The sequence below is a fragment of the Piliocolobus tephrosceles genome, chromosome 4, assembly GCF_002776525.5.
Source record: "Piliocolobus tephrosceles isolate RC106 chromosome 4, ASM277652v3, whole genome shotgun sequence".
NCBI lineage: Eukaryota > Metazoa > Chordata > Mammalia > Primates > Cercopithecidae > Piliocolobus > Piliocolobus tephrosceles.
Window position 1 is genome coordinate 91,692,384 of NC_045437.1, and position 25,670 is coordinate 91,718,053.

Consider the following 25,670-nt stretch of genomic DNA (forward strand, 5'->3'; position numbering starts at 1 on the left):
TGTAAAGCAAGAAAAGGGAGCTGCTGTGACATTTTAAAGAGTAGCATGTCCTGCAATCTTCTAAATATCCTTTGTTCCAACTCCATCAATAATTTTGGGAGCTGCAATAGGCAAGTTAGTTTTCAGATAAATGCACAGTTTAGCACAAATATGCAAAATACTATGGAAATATTGGAATATATTTCCATATACGATTCCATATATGGAATAGCATGGAAAATACTACACTTTGGGAACCTTAGGGATCTTTAAAGAATATACTTAGAAAACAACAAAAAATTTATCTTGGAGATTAATGTCAGCAAACTTTTGGACCATACTGATCTGTTAGGTTTGATTCACTTAAAAAAAATTTATGGCAACCCTATTTTAAGCAATGTGTTGTGGGTCGTAAAGAGGGTGAGTGGAATGGGTGTATATTTGCAGAGAATATTCTGATACTAATTTTCTTTTTCTTTTTCTCTTCTTTTCCATCTAGAATATTTTGAGGCCTGAGGACATTATGTCAGAAAATTTAAAAATGGAGCATGTTTTGTATGTCAAAAAAATCATAGTCAGAAAACTTCAGTTCTTTTCTTATATCCTTTTCTATAAATAATATTTTTTATCTTTTTTATATAAAGAATAATCACCTCACAAAAGAAAGTCCTAGTGGGTTTAGACCTACATTTGGACTGAAAAGAATGTCTGTGGTGAATGGTGAATTGTAGCATAAAAGCCTGAATGAAAAGAATGTTCATGAAACTTCACACAAAACCTCCAAACCGTTATATCATGAGCTTCCCACAATATAACACAGAGCTCTACATCCCAGGAAAAGCCTGCCGGGTCTACTTATCATTCCTGCTTTATGTAGTGTACTGTGTGATTGCTAAATTAGTATACAATGCATTTATAATATTTATAGTACCAACATTTAGTTAAATAACCTTTATGTAAGATTTATGTTGATTTTTTTTATTTCTCATTTAATGGCAAATTATGAAGAGCATGTTTCATAAAGATAATTCTCCATTTAAATTCATCAGTCCATTAAATATTAAAATTATGTTTCTGATGCAATCGAGAACAAATTTGTCCAGCTTCAGTGATTATTTGCACTCATAAAAATTAGGCTTGATTAATAAAATTTAAATGCTTGATTAAGTTGACATTTTCATGTTCCATTCTGATTTATTAAAATTAGTCTCCATCTCCAGGCCTGGTATGCTGGTGTAGGTTTACCTTTCCCCTCCTCTTACCCGACATCCTGAGCGAGGCTGTTAGAAAGGAGGATTTTGCTTTTGGACTCAATGATAATTTCAGTGAAACGCCCTGTTCTTCACTCATGGTACTGCCTGCCTTTGTCTTCATGCACTGTGCACAGTGGAGATTTGTATTACAATAATCAAGAAAAATGTTTCTTTCAAATATCTATGGATATGACCTGTAAAATGGCATATGCTTATGGTATTTCTGTAAAATTCAGTTACTAAGGTGCTTTACATTGTTGAAGACTGCTTTGCTCAAATTTCTTCATATGCCTTTATTGATAAAAATATAGTTTTTATTTTTTGTGGGACTTCCGTATACATTGCAAGAGGACTATGGATACAGGAAATCTTACTGTGGCAATGCTATTATCTGTCTACAGGCTTAAAACCAAGAAAAATGACTCATGGCCATGAAAAACCATTCTCTTCAACGGACTTACAAGGGAATTCAAGAGAAATAGTGACATATAATGTCTAAGCTCCCACTTGCTTGCTGTTTTACACATGGCAAGGTTCCCAGGTGTCATCTATTGAGCACTTACTCTATGCTTAACATGTGTTGTCTCTCAAATTCTTAGAAGACTCTAACAAGGTACCTATTGTTCCCATGTTATTGGTGAGGAAGTTGAGGTATAGCAGAATGAATAAACTTGTATAGCTAACAAGTAGAAGGTTTGGAATTTAATCCCAGATCTTCCGAATTTCAAAGTTTGGACTTTTAACCTCAAGCCACTGGAAAGATATAGTGGTAATGCTTATCTTAAAGGTGTTTTTGCTGTTGCCTATGGGAGTATAACCCATTTGAAAACTTTATTTAGGTAAACTGACTGTCTCCTGTTTACGCAATGCTATCAGAACATTCAGTTAGTTTCTAAAGAACTGATAGTGTATACTAGTTTTCTTTTTTTTGTATAATGAAGTAAATTCAGTAAGTAATACATGACAAAAAAATGTCCTGGAAGGTGTATTTTAGTTTGGTCACTGAAACATACTGTTTCAGTTCTATGTACAGAAGCGTAGAAAGGCCTGAAAGTCGTATGCTCTTGACAAAGGTGTCTCATACAATGCTTTAAAAAATGAACACAAAACTCTCAGTGTTATTGAACTTCCTAATAGTTCTGATTTATAAACACTTTCCACAAGCAGATAAAGACATATAATTTGGTTTCCACTTTTAGTTTGTTAATTGGGGTCTTAGAATTTCTTGTCACCTTTCTAAACCAAGGACAATAGTTCTCCACAAATACATGAAACTCTCTGCCAGCACCACCCTTCCCCCACCACCACACAGAGAACAATGATCAAGACTAGAAATGCAAACTAGTTCTAAGGTCATGAGTCAGGCAGAAGGTACTTCTGTCGGTCCCTTTTCCTCCCTCCCCAGGCTTAGAATAGTTTGGCTCTCTGCCAAGAGGAGAGTGCAACGTCATTTAGAAAGAACAATCAGGAAATAATCACTGGAAATCAGTAGGATAACACATCCACCCTCAAACCAGAATTGGGGGTATCCTTATTTTCCTCCCCAGTCTTACATCTCAATTACAGAAATGACAAAGTACTGAGGGCAGATATTTGGAAGAACAGAAATGCTAAGACCCTTTGGCAGATATATGGGTGGACACTTTGGAGAACCATCAAGATGGTGAATTCTTTGGATCCATAAGAGGATTTGAGGGGTTTAGGAAGCTGGTTTTTCAGTGACTCTCTGGGGCTCCAGGGTTCAACTGTGGCTCAAATAAGTGAAAATCAACCATTTATGGGCAAGAATTTCAGATTTCCTTCAGAGTTGCCAAAAACAATTCATTTGGTAGAAAAGGAGTTGGGGAAGAAATCCTCTATAAGAACTAAGAGTACCTCTTTGCCTCATTATATTCTTATATGCATCTCTGGAGAACTGAGCAAGGTGGGAAGAATTCAGGAAGATGGTGGAGGCTAAAATATGAGAGTAACTGGGAACAACCTCTAGGGCAACTACCACTAACTTTAAATTGGAAGTCTCTCTTCTGAGTCCTATTAGAGCTAAAGCAAGAAGTGTGCATTCCAGTGAGGAGAATCTTTAGTAAATTGACTTTTAAAAATAGAAGTGTTTCCTTTACATCTTTCTCTATTTGAACAGACGGGTCAGGTACTGGTAATACTCATCTTCCACCATTCTACCATTTTTATCTTTTCAATTTTCGGTTTGACTCCAGTTTGAGAATTGAGTAAAAAGGATAGCCAATAAACTCAAGAAGTATTAAAACCAAACATGGAGTTACTAAGTGAAAACAACAGACTGAGGCGTGAAGAACAGTGGCCACAGGTAGCTATTTAACGCCCTGTTTCATTATATATGCATCACTCACACACATATATGCAGGAGTATCTACATGTCTTTTGACTGAACATTCTGCATGCTGTGTACAGACCTCTATCACTGCACCTATTATATTCATATATTCTATTCAGTTGTTTCTCTCACTAGACCACAAACTGTCCTGGGCAAGCCATGTATCTTCATCATCTATGAACCACAGTATTATTAGTGCCTATAAATGTTCAATAATATTTGTTGAATGAAAGTAATTATGCAGAAAAATTAGATAATTTTTGATTTTGAAGGAAAGATCAGACTAAAATATTTTCTTTTTAGTAAATATTTTCTTTTTAGTTTATTCTAAAATAAACTCTTTTTAGTAACTCAGAGCAAAATGGTCCGAGCCATTTTGCTGTGTTGAGATTAGACACACAAATGGAAGATTCAATTAGAACAATCTGAGGAGGACCCACAGTGAGCCAGTTATGACAATATACTGAGAGTGTTGTGATTTTTATTGTTATGATTACTTTCTAATTTGGTCATGAAGTCTGTCTCTTGAGAGTGACCATGAGCCAAGAGAGCCATTTGCTAGAGTGCTCTGATGAGAGGAAAGTAAGACTCAGGTGTGTCAGTCAGACGAGACATATTGAGAAGGTGAACCCAAAGTGCATAAAACAAGAAATTTAGTACTTACTGGTCCCAGAGAGGTTAGGGATGCCAATGGGAGACCGAGGGAAGGCTGGAGGCGGCAGAGAGCTCAACCAGTGGGTGGGACACGCAAGAGAAAAAGAGGAGCCGTCAGACTATGCCTTTATTAAGGTCCATGGGTGTTATCCCGTGGCTGGTTTAAAGAGAGCACGGGGGGAAATGCTGACTTGGCTCCAATGCTAACCATTAGGTTTCATCATGGTCAGCAGCTGTGGGGTGTGTTGGGTCAATGGGATGAGAAGCAAGTGGGCTACAGCATAAACAACCACACAGAGAAGGTAAGCTTTAACTAGCCAAAGGGGACGGGTACTGCTAGGTTTCAAATAACTCACGTCAGGCCTTAAAATGGATGCCTAGGCAGCAACTATATGAAACAAATTTATGACAGATGTGGGAACTCAGAGGTATGGGCTCATTTAACCTCTTAGAGTATAAGTTGGTAGGGTCAGACTGGTAGTAGGGGGTGTCAGGGATGGCTCTCCAAAAGAAAGAATAATGATAATTAGTGGTTACCCAGGCACAGCTGTATAAAATGTTAAAGGCTTAATGGGTTGCAAATTAATATTAACTACCAAAAAATTTCAAAATGCATATACTCTCACCCAGAAATTCTTCAAGGACTTTCCAAAGCATATTACCAGAAAGGGACCCAAAGATTTCTTTAGGGTTTTCTTTCTAGGTTTAGTATTGAGAAAGCAAAATATTTGAAGTGGGCCAGGCACGGTGGCTCACGCCTGTGATCCCAGCACTTTGGGAGGCCGAAGTAGGCGGATCACTTGAGGTCAGGAGTTCCACACCAGCCTGGCCAACATGGCAAAATCCTGTCTCTGCTACAAAAAAAAAAAAAAAAAAAAAAAATACAAAAATTAGCCGGGCGTGGTGGCAGGTGCCTATAATCCCAGTTACTGGGAAGGCTGAGGCAGGAGAATCGCTTGAACCCAGCAGGTGGGGGTTGCAGTGAGTTGAGATCACACCACTGCACTCCCACCTGGGTGACAGAGTGAGACTCTGACTCAAAAAAAAAAAAAAAAAAAAAAATTTGAAGGAAATATTTCTAAAAACTGTCTAATTAAGAAGACTGGTGCAGTGGCTCGCACCTGTAGTCCCAGCTAGGCAGGAGGCTGAGGTGAGAAAACTGATTGAGTCTAGGAGTTCAAGGCTGCAGTGAGCTATGATTGCACCACTGCGTGCCAGTCTGGGCAGCAGAGGGAGACCCTGTCTCTAAAATACACACACACACTCATATAGTGAAAATTGTCTAGAAATTAAAACTTATAGTAGACTGTTTTCCAGGAATATGAGGGATATTTCCAGATATGTCGCAGAATATAAAAAGCAGGTGAGCTAAAATGGGTTAAATGTGACTCAATTTTTATAAAAAACAAAACATGTGTGATAAGAAATATACATTTACATTTGTAAGTATATTTTTAAGAAAACAGTAGAAGGCATAGAAAGAGTGTATAGAATATTTGGGAAACTACAAGTATACTCTGCTCCAGATACTCCTGCGACCGCTGGGGCTATCCCACCCTGGTCCTCCTCCTTTTCAGACCCACTACCTTGGAAGGTCTTCTTTTCCCAGGGTGAAAGGCCCCTCTTCCAACCCCTGTCTTAGGTGGGTCATAGCCTTCATGGCTGGACAGCCACCTCCTCATCAACGCCAACCGTGTTGCCTACAAGCCTGGTGTGCCAGTGGAGGAGCCCTGAAGACCATCCCAGGATGATGCACCCCATAAAAGTACAGTCTTGCAGGGGCTACAGCCACCCGCAGTGCACTTGTGTCTTTGCCAGCCCTCTGCGGCTGCAGAGCCACCATGCATCACGCTCGGACCTCAAACTCTTCATGTGCGGCACCTCGGGCAAGGATTTCAAGCTCTTCCACCATGTTGCACATCTGTCCTCAGTGCTCACGTGACTTCCAGGCCTCTGCTAAGTTCCAGACCCTGCCTGCACTGCCTTTCTCCAGCCACCACGTCTGTCCCATGCTACACCATTCCCACCCACGCTCTGTGAGTACTGGCTTTGCAGACGTTACTGCCTTATTCTGGGCCTGAGTTTCCTCATATGTCCAAAGGGAGAAGCATCACTCTTTTTTTCCCTTTTCTAGTTGTGTCGTGAAGACAAAAGGATTGCCTTCCCTGAGCCTGTGGACTGGGTGAATAGGAGGTAAAGCAGGGAACATAGGCCTGCGAGTCAGCTGGAACTACCTTCCCATCCAGGTGTGCTGCGCTAGCCTTTGCAAGTGGCTTAGTTTCCTGCTCTCCCAAGTGGCAAGCAATTGTCCAGAAGAAAGTGACAACCAAAGAGTATGGCCATGGTCTGGTTCCTTTCTGTTTTCTCACCCTTAAGCCACTACTCCCACCTTTTGCTCAATAAACATTGCATACTCCAAAACAAACAAAAGCAAAACAACAACAACAACAACAACACACACATAAACAATCCTGTTGGAATATTGAGGGGGATGAAGCTGAAACTATGGTTTAGGTGGGGCCTGCTCCTGACGGGTCTTCTATACTTGAAGATGTTGGGGAATACTTTTATTTCAGAACTGTCACCTCCCTACAGGTCTGGAGGTAAGAATGAAAGGTACAACTGAGATAGAGTTGCCAGATAAATATAGAACATCCACTTAAACTGGAATTTCAGATAAATTAAGAATGTTATAAAAACATATAAGTGTAAGTATGTCCTGTTGTTATCTGAAATTTCCATTGAATTTGGCATCTGTGTTTTTATTTGCTAAATCTGACAACCCTAAATTGGGTACAAATTCATAGGGCTTCAGGGCTGGAATTTGAGGGAAATTTGCAAAGTAGAAGGCCTGGTCATCTACTGAGAGGGAGGGGACAGTGGTGGGGGGACTTGGGATGAGTGAAGAAAATGTGGAGATCTTGTTGGTGCAAATCCAAAGCCTGATGACGATGGTTATTAACATATTGGGTTGCACTATGTACAGCAAGTGATTATCTAACAAGGCTAAACAGTTGGTGAACAGCTTTGAGAGGGGTCACAGAGGATAAGCTTTCTACCAACATCTGATTGGCTGTTGATTCTACTGATTTATCCTAGTGATCGTGTTGGAAAACTAAAGGTCTGGTTCTTTTCATGGTCCTCCTCAGATTTTTTTCAAGCTCATGACCTTCTGAAAAAAATTGAGAAAATTGCTGTTGAAATAAGCACGAAGAAGAAAAGAGTGATCATCCATTTTTAGATGTGTTTACAGGCTGTATGACTCAGTGTTGCTTCTGCTAAGAGCACTGAATATGTGGTCTTTTTTGGTACTGAGAGGCAAACACAGGAAACTTGTGGTCTATGCTGCTTTCAGTGAATGATAAAACTCTTACTGAAGTAGAGAGAGTCTAACTGTACATTCAGAGTGCTTTGCATATGACTTCCTCTCCTCTGTCAGCTTGGCTTTGGCCAGCCTCTTTAGATCCTGTTAGGAATACTTGACTTATTCAGTATTCCATATATTCCACCACAGACTTCTTTGGAATGGAGAACACTGGCTGACAAAATAATAAATGTGCTTGATTTATAGGAGCTCAAGTCAATCAGATGTTTCTGTGGTGGACCATTCCAAACTGTTCAATCAACAGCACTTATGGCAAAAAGTGCTGCTCTTAGGAGCTTTATTTGTAGAGATAAGTGCTCTGGGTCTCATTGGAACAGACCTAATGGGAGACAATATTCAGTATTATTCTGAAAGGGAAATGGAGAAACAAATGCTTTGTCATGAGAAGGAGCTAACTAAACATTTCAGTATTTCCTAAAGTATTTTAGCAAGGCAGACTCTGTCTCAATTTGTGTCACAGTCATATCATGAGTCAGAGAATGATTTCATTGATCTGCCCCACTCTTCAGTCTTTTAATGCCACCATTGATTAGATAACTGAGATTGTTGTGTGGGAGGAATATCATGACAGTAAAAATGAATGTTCTTTTAAAGTGTAATTAAAAAACACAGCTTGAAGAATTTTTTGTGTCAAAGATATTCAAAAATTGCTTTGACACAGAAAAATTTATTCACATATATGAAGAAGTCAGCTTTGATGGACTCCTCCCATGGTCACCTTGGTGAATGGAAGGTAGTCCTTCTGGTCATGAATGCTTTGGAAATTAATGGTGGCATGTGGGATAGAACAGATGACTAGCACCGATTCATGTGAGGTTACTGGGTACCTCATAGGAAGGAATCTGGAGACAACGGGGATTCCATGCAAGGCCCTGGACACTAAGAAAGCAGTCCTTTGGGAAAGGAATGCCCACGCGTGTACCATAGATACAGCCTGGGACTTTACAACAGGGCACAATTGGGTTCACATCACACTTGCTCTGGGGAGTTGCTTACTTATCATCCTTGATACTGAATTTTCTGATTTGTAGAATGGGGATAAAACTATTTAGAATTATTTACTTGATATAATGATTGTAAAGGAAAAAAGGAGGTGATGTCTCTAAAAGGCTTAGCAGGATGCCTGATACATAGAAATTGCTTGATAAATATCCTTTCTGTTTCCCTCAGTGAGAGATAGGGAAGACATGGGATGAGGGGTGTAGGAAAATTACTACTTTCTACTAATATGTCGGCTTAAAGGTGTAGTTAGTGCTACTGGGTTTTCTATAATTCGTGGGAGAAACTTACTGTAACAGTGCCCAGGGAGAGGTGGGATATATCCCCAGCAGAAAATGTGATTGACCTGTGGTTCGGAGTATAAACTTCAGGGAGATTGCTCTGTGTTCTAATACTGGTTCTGACACTTTCTGTGTGGTTTTGGATAAGTTATTTAAACTTTCTGGCCCTGTTTCCCTGTATGTGCAGTAGAAATGATACTTACAGGGTGTGCAATAGACCCCTGGTTTGCTTGGCTAACCTATTTCCTTCATTCTCTGTGACTTGATTCTCTTTTCTCAAGGAAGAGCTCTTGCAGCCATGCTTGTCTACATGAGCATGTTCCTTTGCTTACAACTGATGAAGGGACCTGGCAGGGGGTGGGGGCGGCAGGTCACTTGACTTAGGAGGATCCAACCCATTGGCTGGGCTAACACAATCAGCTTCTCTCTTGGAGGAGGACTAAATCACATGGTGAATATAAAGTACTTCACACAGAGCCCAGGGTGTAATGATGTTTCAGTAGTTTTTAAATCAAAGTAAAAGCCATTTCCTGGCATCTACTCTTCCACTTTCAAAATGTCTCTCTACAGTCACTGTAATTTGGATAGTTGGTACATGGCAATGGCATGTACTAGGATAATAGGCAATGCTGGTGAGACATTTCCCAGGTTTTGAAGTGACAGCTCAAACCAAGAGAAGGATGACATTCCTATCTTTATATCCCTTTCATGCCAGGGACATTTCTGAATGAAGCATGTCTTCAACGGTTTTCTCTGGAAAAGCCTAACAATTCTCATGCTAGAAATTTTAATGTCATAGTCCCAGTTTAGGTATATTCAGACCTCAGATTGCTTATTTTTAACAAGTCCAACTAGGAAATAGCAGAGGTGAAATATTTTTAACCATGCCTCTTTCACATGGGCACCCTCTGTGTCTACAGTTTTAACCTCAGGAATGGCTGTTTACTTATTCTGTCCTTAACAGGTTCAGCTCATTAAACGCTGCAAAACTTATTCAGCAAGGATTACATCTGCTTTTGCTCATTAAACTAGAATAGGCACCATGGTGGGGAAAAGGTATGAGGGTTCAGTGCCTGTAATCTTAAGGGTCTCCAAGAAAGGAAAGACTCTCCTTAAACAATAAACACACAAAGAAACACTTTCCTGTTTGGTATTAATCTCAAATATTAGCCAATACATTGAAGACAGAATTTTACCCATCTATGCATTTTTCATCTTTCACAGTGTTTCTTTTATTTTCTTCTTCAACTTCTTATGTCATGGAAATTTTGTTTCCTTTTCTTTCTTTTCTATGACCTGAAGGTCATTTTGATTTTTCTTTTATAGTTTGCACCCTAATTAAATTTTGTCAGCTGAATGTATAGATTTTTGTTTTGGTTTGGTTGATTTTTGGTGGCAGAAAATTCTTTCTCTTTCTCTGTCTCTCTTTCCTAAAACAGAGAGTTTCCTGGTTTGGAATCAGCCAATGCTGTGATCAACGTACCTCGGAGATCCTGTAAAGTTTTCACTTATGCTGAAAGAGTCTGCAGTGTCTTTGGGATATCAATATGGACTTACAGGAAAATACCATCCTTCCAGTGCTATGCACTATGCAGGAGAGTCAGTTCGTCACAGCATGGCAACCCCTACACACACTTTCCCTAAATTTGTATATATGTGTGTGTATGTGTGTGTGTATATATGTGTGTGTGTGTGCGCGCGCGTGTGTGTGTATATATATACACACACATATATATATGCATTCTGTAACCAGCAAAGTATAATCCAGGTTTCTTTTCAAAAGGAGCAACCGGTTCAAATGCACAGCTGGATATGCCAGCAAACACATAATTAGACAAATTGGATTTAAGAGTTACGTAAGGTCTTAACTGAGCCAGTGAATAAGAAGCTGAATGAAACGTTGTGATTGCTGCTCTGGTGCCTAGAAAGAACAGAATATGTGGATCTGTGTGTTTTGGGCAAATAAAAGGCAATTACTGGGAGTTATGGAGTGTAGTTGGCATTCCATGAGAGTTAGACTATAGAATGTTTCACAGTGGGTTGTGCTGGGGAAGAAAAATGTCCATGGCTAAAAGAGGAGCCTGTTAGAGGAGATGTACTAAAAGGAAAAGATTTGGTAAATACTATTTTGAAGCTATATTTTGCAAAAATTATATGATATGCATTTTTTCAATAGGCTATAAAATGTCTTAGAGAATTTTAAGTACAAAAGGATACATTATGTATTATTTTTCCTCTAAAAGTGGATGTTTCCAGCCAAGCCAGGTATATTCTGGAGAAGATAACAAGCAAAGTCTACAGTGTCAGAATTTTTCACTAAGAATACCAAAACCAGTGACTAAATATTGAAGATAAGCCCCCTCATAGAATTAAGAAGCTAAAACTAAATTACCAGTTTTTCCTATTTGGAAATAATCTTATTTGCAAATTTGTCTGAAGGCAACAGAATGAAAAGTAGATATTCTTCTCTCTCGACAATCTCCACGAAGTAAATGGGACAAAAAAGCAATTGTCTGAAAGAGTCCTATTTTCTTAAAGAAAACATCCTGAATTAATTGATGAAAGTACCTATTAGTCCCCATGACACCAATGCTTATAGCATTTAGGGCTTGTCTCTCAGTGTGAAATTTAAATATATATCTATAAAATCCTTGCCAATAATACTAATAACTTCTTGTCTATTGATGCTGACTAAACATTAAAATCTCTATTAGCAATCTCATGTTTGGTTTGATATACTTTACAAAGAAGGTTTTGAACATGTCTAATTTGCAAAGCAGGTACTACAGACAGTGACAAATACAAAGATGAACAATGTTCCCTTCCCTCAAATTTATAATCTAGTAAGAAAGACAGAAATATAATAGAGAAGTAAACATGGTGTCTTGCTGGCAACTTTGTCACATAATAAAGGAAATTATTTTGAAGAATTTTATATTTTGCTTACATTGCTATTCGAAGTGTATTTTACTTGTGTTATTTAAAACGGAAGTTCTTTTACATTGAAGGTATATATGCAACCATTAAGATAGTTACTATTAAATATTATACACTACTTTTAAGCTGATGATCAAATAATTCTGCATCATTATGGGCACAGTAGTTGGCAAAAAATCGATTTATGATCTATTATAATTTACAGATCATAAATCAAATAGAGATCCTTAATGGCAAGAAAAGTAGTAGTCTGCTAAGGACCAAGTAGATTCTCGTGTTTGCCAACCTTTAAATTCTTCTCAACAGCAGTCTATTGAGTTATCAAATTGTAAATGTCGTATTTGGAGAAGACACTCCCCTCATTTATTTACATGTGGGAAAGCTTTTTGAAGTTAGGTTGCTAGGGGCATAGTGATAGAAAATCCAAGGGGAACAAAGCTTGGCAGAACATATGTGATTATAGTGTGGGCAGCTTCTGCTACTTAGTCTAAAACTCTTCTAGAAAGAGAAGGTTGTCTCATACATTCTGCTTTCAAAAATGCCAAAGAGGACAGGTAGATTTAGTATAACTTTCCCTAGGTTAAATGAAAGCTCTTCATCCTTAAGCTTGATATCTCAATATACCTCTGAAACAGAGAAGGATATTTACTGTTGTCCAGTGAACCTGCATTGGACTAAGGTACTTTATACACGTTTCCAGGCCAACATCCATCAATTCTTCATTTCTTCCAATGACAGAGAACAAAGAATCTATCTGTCTTAAGTAAAATACATTCACTTAGTTTTATCACTAATAATTTTGTGACATTGTATCTTAAATCAGGATTCATTAAGATATAACAAATAAGGAGAATAAAGCAATTATTTGAAGTAGCACCCATTTATGATTGAAAATCATAGCTCATTCTTTGGTGTTGCTCCCTGTTTTAGTTGCTACCAAGAGGAGCAATGTTAGAAAGAAGTGAATACTTTCTATTGTGTTAGGACCAAAGAGTCATTAGTTTTGATCTGATAAAATTTTCCTCTAAACTTGAGTATTTATGGACAGAATTTCTGGTTTGTAAAGCCAAATCCAATGTTGATCTTGTCAGAGGGACTAGAATAAGAACAAAAACACATACAAGTAAGAGAGTAGAGACTTACTGTATCACGTTGCCTGTTATCTTTCCCTGATATTATCAAGAAGTAGTTCCATGTCAATAGTAACAACAAAACCAGTGGTATCATGTAGAGCTCAAAGTTCCAGACAACAAAGAGAAAGAGCTGGAGGAGAGAGAAGAGAGAAGAAGGGATGAGTCAACACTGAATTTCATTAAATGGACTCTTATTTATACTCTACTTCAAAAACACAAAACCGAATGCTTCAGAACAGGAAGATTTATCTTGAAAACAAAGCCTTGGAAACTTTTAGACATTTTTCTAAAAATATAACTGACCCTTGAAAAGTCACTGGTAAGATTTCCAATCTGTTTAATTTCTATTAAGGAAAAGTTGATATCATTACGTTGTCAAAGAGGAAATTTGAGTTTTTCTCCTCCAGTGAAATTATTGTTAAGTTGAACACAATTTTTAAAAAGCAGCAAAATGAACTCCACTACACTGTCAGAAATAGCCTGGTCTATCTGCCTTAATGATAAAAAATGAATCACTATTTAATATCAGGGACTTTTAAAAAATCTTACTTGGATAATACAATGTAACAAGATTAATAGGCAGATGAAAATACCAAGTCTACATCAGAGAGCACCAAAGATTTCACAACATGAAAAAAAGCACTGCTACCGACAAGTGTACAAAATGGTTGGCTTAACATTTAGCATTACCATAGAAATCAAACAGCTATTACAAGGAAATTTTGTCAAAACAAATTTTAAAATGCCTATTTGTATTATTCTTTTTTAACACTACCTACTTCTCCAAGTATATAAACTTTTTCATTGTAAGATAAATGTTAGATTAAGAACTCAGGGTGGCAGATGGAGTCATTCTAAGAACACTTACATTATAAAACAACACAAAGTTGGATATAAAGTATGACTCACCCCCAACCCACACCAGACTTGTAATCCTGGACAGATCATCTAAATTCTCTGGGTCTATGGCTTTTGCTGTCAAATTAAGGTAATGTTAAGGCAGGAGGCATTTAAAAACTAGATTCCACTCCTGACACTAATGCGAACTAGCCATATAACTTTTAAGCAACATATATATCCCCTCTTTCGTTTCTTCCCTAGTAAAATGGGGATAATAGGATTATCCACCTCAGGGTTGTGAGAATTAAACCCGCTGCTTGGTGCACAGTAATTTCGCAAAAACAAAAACCCAAACTATTATTGTGTACACGTTATTAATACCTTACAAAACACAGAAAGTCAACTAATTATTGATTAAGGTCCTCAAGTAATACAGATTATAATACTGGAAGCTAGAAAGCCCTCTGCCTGCTAAGATTTAGCTGAACATAGCATAACTGGGACTTTCAGCCAGCTGGTTGGAATAACACAAACATCTTGCATTTGATAGGTCAGGAGAGTTAGGGGCAGTGCCCTAAGGACACCCGTGTCAGGCACAGCAGCATGGACCATTTGCAGTCTTCTTAATAAATCTCAGCGAAGCCTGCAGCCTATTTAAATAGCAGAGAAAATTAGACAGTGTGAAGTGGTAGGGAGACTCCTGGCCTCAGGGCCAGAAGACCAAGGTTCCGAGCTTTAGAAAGTCACTTTGCCTTAGTGTTCTCATATATTGACAGAGGTCTATAAATCTAATTGTCTTGAATATTTCTCTAATATTTAAAATGACTTCATGATATTACTGTACCATCTGTTTTTTCAATGTGACATTAAATTTTGAAAACCATATATTTTACCGAATTCTTTTATATTCATAACCAAGAGGGCACCAAACAGCACAAATAATAGTTAAGTAAGCCAAGAAATGATTTTGGACAGAATTACATAGTAACTATAGATTCAAGTTCCTGCATAAGAAAAGTTACAAATATTGTAATACATGAAGCATGAGCCATATCTTTTATTTTATGAGAAAAGTAGGAAATTTCCAGAAAAAGAAAATATTTCCATTAAATTTTTGAAATTTATACCAATTATACAAAGATGATATGAATAATTGATGGTTATGATTATAAAAATATATTTTTATAAAGATAATTCTTTTTTTGGAAGTGAATTAAGGTAAATCTGACAGACATCAATACATGTAAAAGGGAAAATCATTTTTGGCTAGAGTCCATATTCTTTATTATTTAATTGTAACATTTAGGCAGTCACTAGAATATAAGCTCCTGTAAAGGTAGACTTTTTGTTTTCATTCACTGTTTTATCCCTAGAGCCTGGAACATGCCCCTACTTGGGGCATGGCAAGTGCTCGATAAGTAAATATTTACTGAATTAATGGATAAATGGACACTGGGTTCCCCGATCATTCAGCAGAATTCTATTTAATTATTTGTATTAGCAAAAGTTCTATAGATCCACTACATAAAACCAAGTGACTTCAGGAAAATGCATTCAGAGTTACAACCTGGGATACTACTAACAAATTTCTCCCTCTGACAAAAAAGTCTACCTTAGTACTTCTAGACAAGATTTTCCTTCCATTTGGCTATGCAGTCATGAACTATTTTGGATATTATGGTCTTCGCTCTTGGACCTTACCTTATGTTTGCCTTTTCTGAGGGCACTCATTTGACTTAGTATGTTCTGGCCTCATGGATGGGACTCAGATTATCCCATTGCTAAATATGACCAATTGTAATCTTTGTAACCTATTGAGCAGATATATTTTCCCTTCTAATGTCCATTCATTGGTGTTAGGTTCTTCGTCTTATTCAGAATGAATTTCCTTGTAATGTCCATGTATTGGTGTTAGCTGCAGGCCTGTCATCCACAGAAAAAACTTCCTAGATGACAATCCTGCAAGCAATCAAGACATCTCTCATGCCTTCTTCTTCTCTAGGTTTAACATCACCACTTACTTCAAGCATCAGTTACACATTATGGTTTCTAGGCACTTCCCCATTGTAGTCATCTTCCTCTTACCATATCCAAATCAGCACATCAAAAACTTTCTTAAAATATAGCACTCAGAACTGACACACACTTCTCATAAATGCCTATGGTATTTTTATATGTCCTAATCACACGGGCACCAGAACATGGATTGGGGAAAGACAGAGGAGAGTGAGAGACAAAGGAAGAAATTATGTTCCATTTAGGAACTCTGGCAATGGAAAAACCATCTCCTTTTCTATTGTGGTTTTAATAATCTAATATTTGGGTAATTGAGTGAGGAGCATCTACTGTTGAAAATATATATTTTTAAAACATGAGGGCTTTGAATAAATTGTAAATACAAAAGCATTTATTTTTCTTTTTCAGCACCTACCTAAATGAAGATTTCAAAAGGTTAAAGAAAAGAACATGAACACAGATTAACAATAAAAAGGTATTTATTGAACAAATACGTTATGAAATATTAGATGTTTGAAAGTAGAACAGCCAATCGTTTATTCAATATAATATTAGTGATGATTCTCCTTCCTGTTAGCTGGTGAGGCTCCTCAAATAAAGAGAGCCCTCAAAGGAAGAAAGGAGCTTTTTAGCTCATTCACTCCACACTGAAGCCTCTTCTCTCCTCTCTCTTCGGAAAGAGATCAATCTTCTCCTCTTTCCTATAAAAAAACTGAGATAACACAAAAGACCTGGCCTTTAGTGTCCCACTAGAGTAGTAAGAGAAATAAGGCAGCTGGAAGAAACCCAAGGGAGGCCAAGACAATGAAGGATCTGTCCATGGTCCTGATTATACATTTTCAGAGGTATGGGGGAAACAAGAGATATAACAATGCATTAAAATGGGATGGAAAAAGAAATCAAGAAACAATTTTAAAAATCTCTAATGCATTCACAGAATACAAAAATAAACCATAAAATGTCTAGAATTTGTCCAGATCTGCATTTCCGGACTGCTTTTTGCCTCTGTGTGTCATGGAACTAGGACCTGCAGATTTTAGAAATTTTTGATGTTACAGTGTAGTGATGAGGACACTCACAAATGTCTACACAGTGTTGAATTCCTTCACCTCCTTCACTACAGCACCCTTTCTGTATTTTTTCCTCTCTGTCACATAATCTCGTCACGTCTCCCCCATCTCTCCTTTTAATAAGGAAACTTAGGCTGTCTACATTTTACTCTCATGGAATACATACCCAATTCCAAATAAAACATCTACCCCTACATTAGTTATCCATGTTCATTAGAGACTAGAACTATTCCAAGAATTTGGTGGCTTTCTTTTTTAATCATTAGATGGCTGTTGTAATTTACAAGTAGAATTCAATACCAGAAAATCTTCAGGGGGCATTAGCCAAATGGTAATAAGTACACACAACCCCCTTCATTAGAAAGAACATTGAGAGTTTTACTCATTATCCTGCATGTTAGAAGCTCTCTGTCAACTGGCCTTGGGCTGTTAGCCACGACTGTGGGATCCCTCAAGGAGCTGCTGCAGTGTGGTACAGTAGAGAGAAGAGTATTTGAATCAGGCCTAGGGCATCCAAGCTCTCTAGTCACTAGCTTTGGGACCTTGGGCAAGTTACTAGATTTCTCTTAGTTTTGTCATCTGAAAAGAGAAAATGATACTATTTACTTGGCAGATTTGAGAAGCAATTAAGCTGATGCTTGATACCTATAAAATGCTCAACAAGCATTACGTGTTATGACAAGCAGGAATTGATTGGCTTACACTACATATAATTTTTTGGCCCTTCCAGCGGCTTATCACTTTTCATATACTACCCTAGAATCCATAACTAACGATTGTTTCAAGAATAAGAGCTATGCTAAAGAAATCATGCCAACTAAATAGAAAGAGATGATGAAATGAGTGCCACTTTCCGTTTTTCATATTTAATTTGTGGTGACTGAGTGCAGTAATGACCCCAATTTTTCCATGTTTCCCTGTATCCATGACTTTTATAATAGCCTCCCACAATGACTGAGATTAGGCATATAACTTTTTTTGGTCAATGATAGAGTAGCAAATATGATGAAAACAGAGGCTTAAAAAGACATGGGGCATAATTGCTCCATCACCCCAGTAGAAAGCCAGACAGCATCCAAAGCAAAGCCACCTAACAGACCAGAAGCCAACCAAAGACGCAAGAGTGAGCCCAGCTAAGCCCAGTCCAAACTGCTAACAAAATCATCACTAAATAAATGATAGTTGCTTTAAGCTACTAATTGTGGAGCGGTTTGTTATACAGCAAAGGCTCACTAATACATATTATTCTGTCTCCAAGGAGACAGTGTGGTAGGGGAAAATACAGTTTTGACCAGAAGCCCAAAGAAGTGATTTCAGTTCAATTTCTGCTATCTGATCATCGCAGGACCCTGTGCAAGTCAATTATTCTCTTTTCCTTTAGTCTCTTACCTATAAAATGGAGATGGTTACACCAGCCTATTTCACAAGTTGGCTGTGGAAAAGCAAGTGATATATGTGAAGATGCTTCATCAAAAAGTACTATATTATTAATATAATGCTTTTCTTTTCCTTCTTTTTTTTTTTTGAGACAGAGTCTTGCTCTGTTGCCCAGGCTGGAGCACAGTGGTGCAATCTCGGCTCACTGCAAGCTCCACCTCCTGGGTTCATGCCATTCTCCTGCCTCAGCCTCCCAAGTAGCTGGGACTACAGGTGCCCACCACCACGCCTGACTAATTTTTTGTATTTTCAGTAGAGATGGGGTTTCACCGTGTTAGCCAGGATGGTCTCGATCTCCTGACCTCGTGATCTGTCCACCTAGGCCTCCCAAAGTGCTGGGATTACAGGCGTGAGCCACCGCATCCGGCCTATGCTTTTCATATTATAAATTATTATTAAGAAAATTACATAGACTTTATAAACTTAATAAGTCAATATGATCATTGCTCTTTGAGTAGTTGTAGAAGATGGGTGGTGTTCTTTCGGGTGAACTGTATTTGGTGAGGAATGGAGAATTTTTTGGTGGGAAATCCTAAGAGTTAAACAGAAGGGTTGCAGTTAAAAGTTTTACTAATAATTGAAACAAAAAATCTAGATCTTTACAAAAATTCATTATTACTAGCAAATGGCTGAAACATTAAAGATTTTGTGAACTCAAGTTAAAACAATTAAGTATTAAAATGTTAACAATTTCTTAACAATCTTATTATGCCCCTATATATGAAAAACAGCTTGTTCGGAACTAGTAGTTTCATGAATCCTAATTCTTGTTCATAGTCTTTGTTCATTTTTAAATTCAAAAATCTTTTATCTAAATCAGTATTATCTTGACTATGATATTAGTAGCAACATCGCAATATGCAATTTTGAAGTATCTATTTGGGTCAGGCTTTAAAAACATTCTAAATTTTAACCATAAATATTCAGAATGAGGTTTTTCTTGAAAAGTTTTAATTTACCACAAGGTAAATAGGCCAGGCACGGTGGATCATGCCTGTAATCCCAACACTTTGGGAGGCTGATGCAGGAGGATTGCTTGAGGCCAGGAATTCGAGACCAGCCTAGGTAACCTAGTGAGACTTTGTCTCTACTAAAAATAAAAAATAAAAAATAAAAATGTAGCTGGGCATGGTGGCATATGCCTATGATCCCTATGAGCTACTCAGGAGGTTGAGGCAGGAGGAACTCTTGAGCTCAGGAGGTTGAGGCTGCAGTGAGCCGTGATTGTACCACTGTACTCCAGCTTGGGCAACAGAGCAAGACTGTCTCAAAAATATATATATAACATAATTTCTCCTAACAAATATCTTATCGCATATTGCATAGACTGAACTTTAAGGAAAAAGTCCTGAGAGGCAGGCTGGGAAGGCAGGGACTATTACCTTCCTTTTACAAAGGAGGAAACTGAGGCTTAGGAGTTTGAGACTTGTCTGAAGCAAGTCTGAGTGGCAGAGCCAAGTCTTCTGCTTCCTAATCCAGTATGCTGTTCCCACGAAGCTCCACTGACTCTAAGGTAAAGGGTCTTAGATTGAATGTTAATGCTTTGAAGGTATCAATTATTTAGGTACTGATTATCCAATTCATAGATTTTCCATATGTTTTTCTTCTCTTCCCCCTTCCTCTAGGATAACCACTTTTGCATCAGTACAAGGAAATGGAATGCCACTTAGGTGTTCTGGTAAAGGTTTGGTATGGCAAAGAGGCCAAAAACTAATGGCAGAAATGAGGTTTGTGGAGCCAATTTTATTCTTCCTTTTTCCCGCTATCTTACATGACTCTGAATAATCAAAAGTTGGCCATTCATAAGGTTTCTATTAAGTGGGGTTTTCTTCTGTACAAAATGTTTAGAAGAGGTTAGCAAGGTGGCTGTAAAGGCAAAGATTGGAAACTGAATGAGCCAATTACATTTTTACAGAAAAAAAGCCCTACTTTTTCAAATAAAGATTCAACAACAAAAAAATCTGTTCTGCTGAGAAGTTACGTGAAGGTGGGGCAAGGCTTTTCAGTCACATTAAACAAGGCATACTATACAAAGTAGAGTGAGCAATTCCAAATTTTAAGATTTTTATAGCAACACCATTTCTGAGGAGGTGCAAGACATGCATGTTTTTGATTTCTTTGAGGCTGGGGTTTTATGAGTCTCAGGCAGGACTGGGCCATTCACATCATCCCAACAGTTGATGCTCTCGTTGGAGTGCAGTGGAAGATGCCTGCATTCAACGATCATTCAGTACGACACATGACAGTGTCCCTGGGGGAGCCCACTTCAAAAAAAGCATTTAAGTTGGCATATTGAACATCCTATTCTTTTGCAAACTACAGTATATTTTAAAAAGAAATCTCATCCAAAATGATTAACACTTCCTACTGTTCAGGAAAAAAGCCTGCCCTTTCAGACTAACAGCTGTGGATCATTAGCTCTCCAGTGATGAGATGTGTTTGATGAGTATTTTTCTTTCTAATTAAGAGATGAGATTCTTTATTTGACTGTCTCTTCAGAAAGAAGTGAAGAAAAAATTTTCTGCCTACATGGAAAGGCCATCTCCTACAAAACAATTAATTATTTCACAGTCCTTTTAGAAAATCCTTTTCCTTCCTAATTTGAATTCATTTTTTTCTTAAACTTAACATACATTTACACTCAGACCTTCACAGTATTAACCCATTTTTTACCCAACCTTCACCCCCTAATGTTTTCCTGTATATTTCATCATTCGACAATATCTATTTCAGAAAAAACAGAATGAAGAAATGTGCCAAAAGTGCGTATATGCTTAGAAGAGTTAATCTGGAAGGACTTTTTTGGGTCCTAACACAGAACATTTGGTATGAGAATGTTTCTTGATGTGAGAGAGACCTCAAATTAGAAAGATAACAAATACACAGGATATGCCTTTTGAGGAACTAGGCAATGATTGGGGGGAAAATTCAAGGTGTTTATCAATATATAAAAACTGGTTATAGTAATGAATACTTAAAAGGCAATTATTTTAGCTCTACCAATAAGATTGGCCTCAAAGAAGAGAGCTGGGTAAAGTGAGACCTAAAATACATTGCTTTTCTTTTTGAAAAAGCCATCATCAGAGTTGGCAAAGAGGTAAAATTTCTGAATTGCAAACTTGATTGAAGAGAAGGATAGTCAGAAGCCAATGAAAGCACTGTTTGTGAATTAACCCCACCAATTGTCTCCTTAAATCCTTTTTGGCACAAGAAAGGGAATATAAAAAGAAGGAGGATCAACTTTCAAACATTTCGGTGCTGAGCTGCCACTTTTCTCCCTAGGGCACATTTGGAAATATGCAGGGATGTTTTTAGTTGTCACAATGACTAGGGTGGGAGAAGGGAAATACTGGCATTTGGCGGGTGAAGCCAACGTGAATCACTCTGAAATATGTGTGACAGTCATACCCAATGAAGAATTTTCCTGCCCCAAATGCTGAAAGCACTCCTCTTTGAGAAAAGTTGTCTGTTTCTCACATAGATAATAGAATATTCTATAATTAACTTAGAAAAGAAGAAACTATATGTATATATACAAGTGTATACAGAAAAAAAAGCTAGGTATTATTTCCTATGTGATGGCATGAATTATGATTTAGAGTAAGTCAGTAGCAGAGAAAAAAAATTGTCCTTATAAGCATTCGCACTAGATTCTCCTATTAATGTTTAACATTCCTTAAAAACATGCCTAAAGTACTGGAGGTGAACCCCTTATGCCCATTTACACTCACTCAAATTAAGTCAGGCTCCACCACATCATCAGAGTCTTCAGAACCTAGTCTTCTGGGAAGGGGGTAGTTTTGCCTTGATTTAAATAGCCAGATGGCACCACCACCTGTTCAAAGGTCTTTATTTCTGGTTGGTTCCACTAAAGGCTTTTGTACCACCTCCATTCAACAAGGGAGAGGAGATAGGCAAAGTGAACCTAATTAATTCCTAGCATAACGATAACCTTTTCAAGGTGGTTTTAAAGTATGATGTGTTGCTCTTTTGAAGAGAGGCTTTGCTTTGTTTGGACAATTTTCTAAAATACACGGTAGCAGGGAATTGATGGCTGCCTTAGACCCACTAAAACTTTCCAACTTATTTTGCTATTTCCTGTGATCGTGCCACAATGATACAGGGAGCGTTAATATGCCCAAAAGAGCCTCATGCACAGTGGCATCTCTTCTCTCTCTTAATTAGAATGAAAACTGCTTTCTTTTTGACTAGTTTCAGCCAGATACCAAAGTGACAAGACTTGATCTGTTGTGTTTTGTTGTGTGTGTGTGTGTGTGTGTGTGTTTCTTAAGTGTAGAGAAAAAAAATCAAAGTGCACTATCTACCAAATGCCTTTATATTGAGTAGGCAAAATGTGTCAAAAGAACTATCTATCTCTGTTCTGGTAACAGGATGAGGTATATGGGAAGGAGTAGAAAAAAAGTGAGAAATTGGTTGATTTATTGGCAAGCTGTGACTTGAATACATATACTGAAACTTTATTTATTGATGGTGTTGAAAAAACATTGTTTCTTCGGGTTTACTAGGATGAACAAATATACATCAAAAGTTCCAATTCTTTATATTGTGAAAACGTATGCTGGGTTTTTGAAGTTGCTATCTGAAACCTAAAGTCTACAATCTTAGTACATCAATGCTTTTTTGAAAAACATAGCTTGACTCTATCTGTTAAAGAAGCAAGTGTGACAACTAGATAGGACTCATTTGAAGATATGCTATATACAAGCCACGAAAGCACCCAGTGAAGAATCTCCACAACAAAATGGACCCAAACAACCTCAAAGATGGAGCTATCAACTAATCATAGCATAATGCACACTACTTTCCTTGATGGAGATATTATATCAATAGAACCTGCCAGACAGAAGGCTTGGGAAGTTATTTATTTATTTAAATTTTTTTTTCAGCTTACAAGTTGTACTGATAATTTGTGTCATTTTTATCAAAGTCAGAGATGAAAGGCTCTGGCTTTGCTTTGAAAACACTGACAACTCCAAAATGTAAAGCCCAGAGTATGTCCAACTTGAGCATCACATAACCACACATGAATAACTGATAAGAAATCCCTGCAATGTTGTGAATTTAATGTTAGTAAAAGTTTGGATGTAGAATGAAAGTGACAAATGCTTATAGATGCCTGGAGAATGTTGATTCTCTGAGGTCCCTTTCATTAGAAATGAGTCCGTTACCTTTATAGCTTGTAACGCCTACCATGGTATCAAAAACAGTTGATGTTTTAATTTTAACAACTTTATAATTCACAGTTCAGCTCATTCAAAATCAGGCTGCCAGCAGAGTCATTTTTGCAGACTACAGATCAGCACATATTTATTATTTTAAATGACCAATTAAGAGGAATTGATATTATGTGGCCTGTGAGGAAGTTGCTGGAATCAAGTAACAATCACTCTAAAAAATGCTCAAGGACTACATCAAAGAAACATTTAAGAATGAGTTAAGGCTGTTAAGCTCATTGAAGCTTGCCTTTCTCTAGTGCCCTGTTTTCCCAGGATCCAACTTTTTCTGGAAAGACCCACAACTATCTCACCAGTGCTAGGGAACTCACAGTCCATGCTTTAATTATTTTCTAAGGAAGACAAAAAAGGGTTTTAATGTTGGATCTCAGGGTATTTTAGCTTTTCTCCTTCTTATGCCTCCAGTGAAAAAGATACCTTTTTCATGATACTCTAATCATTACATGATGTGCTGATATTCCTTCCTGCCTTTCAAGTTTTCAAATTATTGTTTAACAAAATTGCTACATTCACTGTGATCTTTTATTTAAGTGTATTTTATAGAAATTGACAATTTCTATATATTTACTAAGGCATTAGAAGTGAGGTAAACATTTATTAAAGCTTATTAAACGCAGTTTCCTTTTAAACTTTTAAAGAAATGAATGTTACCACTCCTATTTTTGAAATCAATTTTTGATCAGTTCCCCTTTGTGTATATAAATGCTGTATCTAGACACACAAATCTTATACCAATGTTTGCTGATGTACAAAATGTAAAATTTTCCCTAAGCTTGAAATCTGGCTTTAAAGCTATCTCCATCATGAACAGGTACAATATTTAGGGCAACAGCTGGCACTTCAGTTGCTCATGGGGGGAACCTCCCTCTGCTCTCTATACTGTGCCAGAAAATAGGATACCCAGCTATCTAACAAGCCAAACACATGTTAGTAAAGTCTGTGATACAAGTTACTTTAAAAATTAGTCCTTCAGTCTTTACACCTCCAGCTCTAACTCACTGAACAGGAATGTCTTAAAAAAAGCAGATGATCAATTATGGTAATTCCTTTTTTATAGTAGCTGATGTGCAGAGTGTTGAATTCTGCCAAGTTTTGGGATATCTGGTAGCACTCTGACTTTTTTCCACTTAAATTATTTCACTCAGACTTATCCAACTTATCATGACTCTCTTCCCTGGGCTACTGATTTCTGATCTATCTTTTTTATCCTTCATGATATAACCTTGCAGTTATTGTTGATTATTCTTTGTCCGGATTTAATATCTTCATTTAAATCTGAAAATCACAGAGCCAAAGTCAGAAAGTGTGTTTTTAAATTTTCGCCCTCATAAATAGATTTAAGACCTAATAATATCGTATATTTCAGCTATCGTTTACCAGCTTTTGAAACTTCATCTCCCATTCCGTCTTATAATTTTCTAATTTTCTCCTTCACTGGTCTCATTCCCCCAATCCCTCTGTTCTGGAAAAACTTCAAGAGTTATGTTTAGCAGCTCTAGCTATGTCTGAACAGTTCTCTTTGCAATTCAAATAATCATCTTAGGCTGATTTTAACAGCCTTCTTTACTCCATTCCATCTTTTACCCTTGCTGCGTAATGTTTACTGATGAATGTCTTTCTCCCATTTATTTCTTAACAGCTCTAAGTGGTCTAGTTACTGCACGGGAAGCCTAAAGGTTTGAGCACTAAGTATACATTTCTCTTGGCTATTTTCCACACCTCTAAACATTCTCTTAAATGCAATGGGGCTTGTGTTTCAATGGTAACAGAAGTTATCAGAGAACACTAGTTTAGACAGCAAGCAAGCCGAACTCCAACTGTTCAAACAGCCTGACTTTTACAGTAAAAGGAAAGGCCCTGGGCCAAGACCACTGAGATGAGCAGGTATTTTTAGTTCACTTGTAGGCCAGCTCTAATGTAATTCTGAAATGTTTTCTTCAAACCAAACCCGACTTTTTCAGGGCTGTCCAAATCTGTTTTCTTTTATAGCAAGTACAAATTCTTGGAGCAAGGGAAGCATGCGTATCATTTGCAATGCTGCTGCATGTCTATGGTGTTGATGCCCGATGGCTCAAATTAGT

At 37.5% G+C, this 25,670-nt stretch overlaps 1 protein-coding gene across 9 annotated transcripts in view; it reads right to left on the reverse strand.

Annotated features, from left to right (window-relative positions):
* Positions 1–25,670, reverse strand: part of MCTP1 (multiple C2 and transmembrane domain containing 1) — a 594,518-nt gene that overhangs the window by 80,265 nt on the left and 488,583 nt on the right. For all 9 annotated transcript variants that reach the window (XM_023212153.3, XM_023212158.3, XM_023212156.3 and 6 more), the window contains one exon: positions 12,982–13,101. In XM_023212153.3, the coding sequence (XP_023067921.1) occupies positions 12,982–13,101 (120 nt within the window). The remainder of the gene's footprint in view (positions 1–12,981; positions 13,102–25,670) is intronic.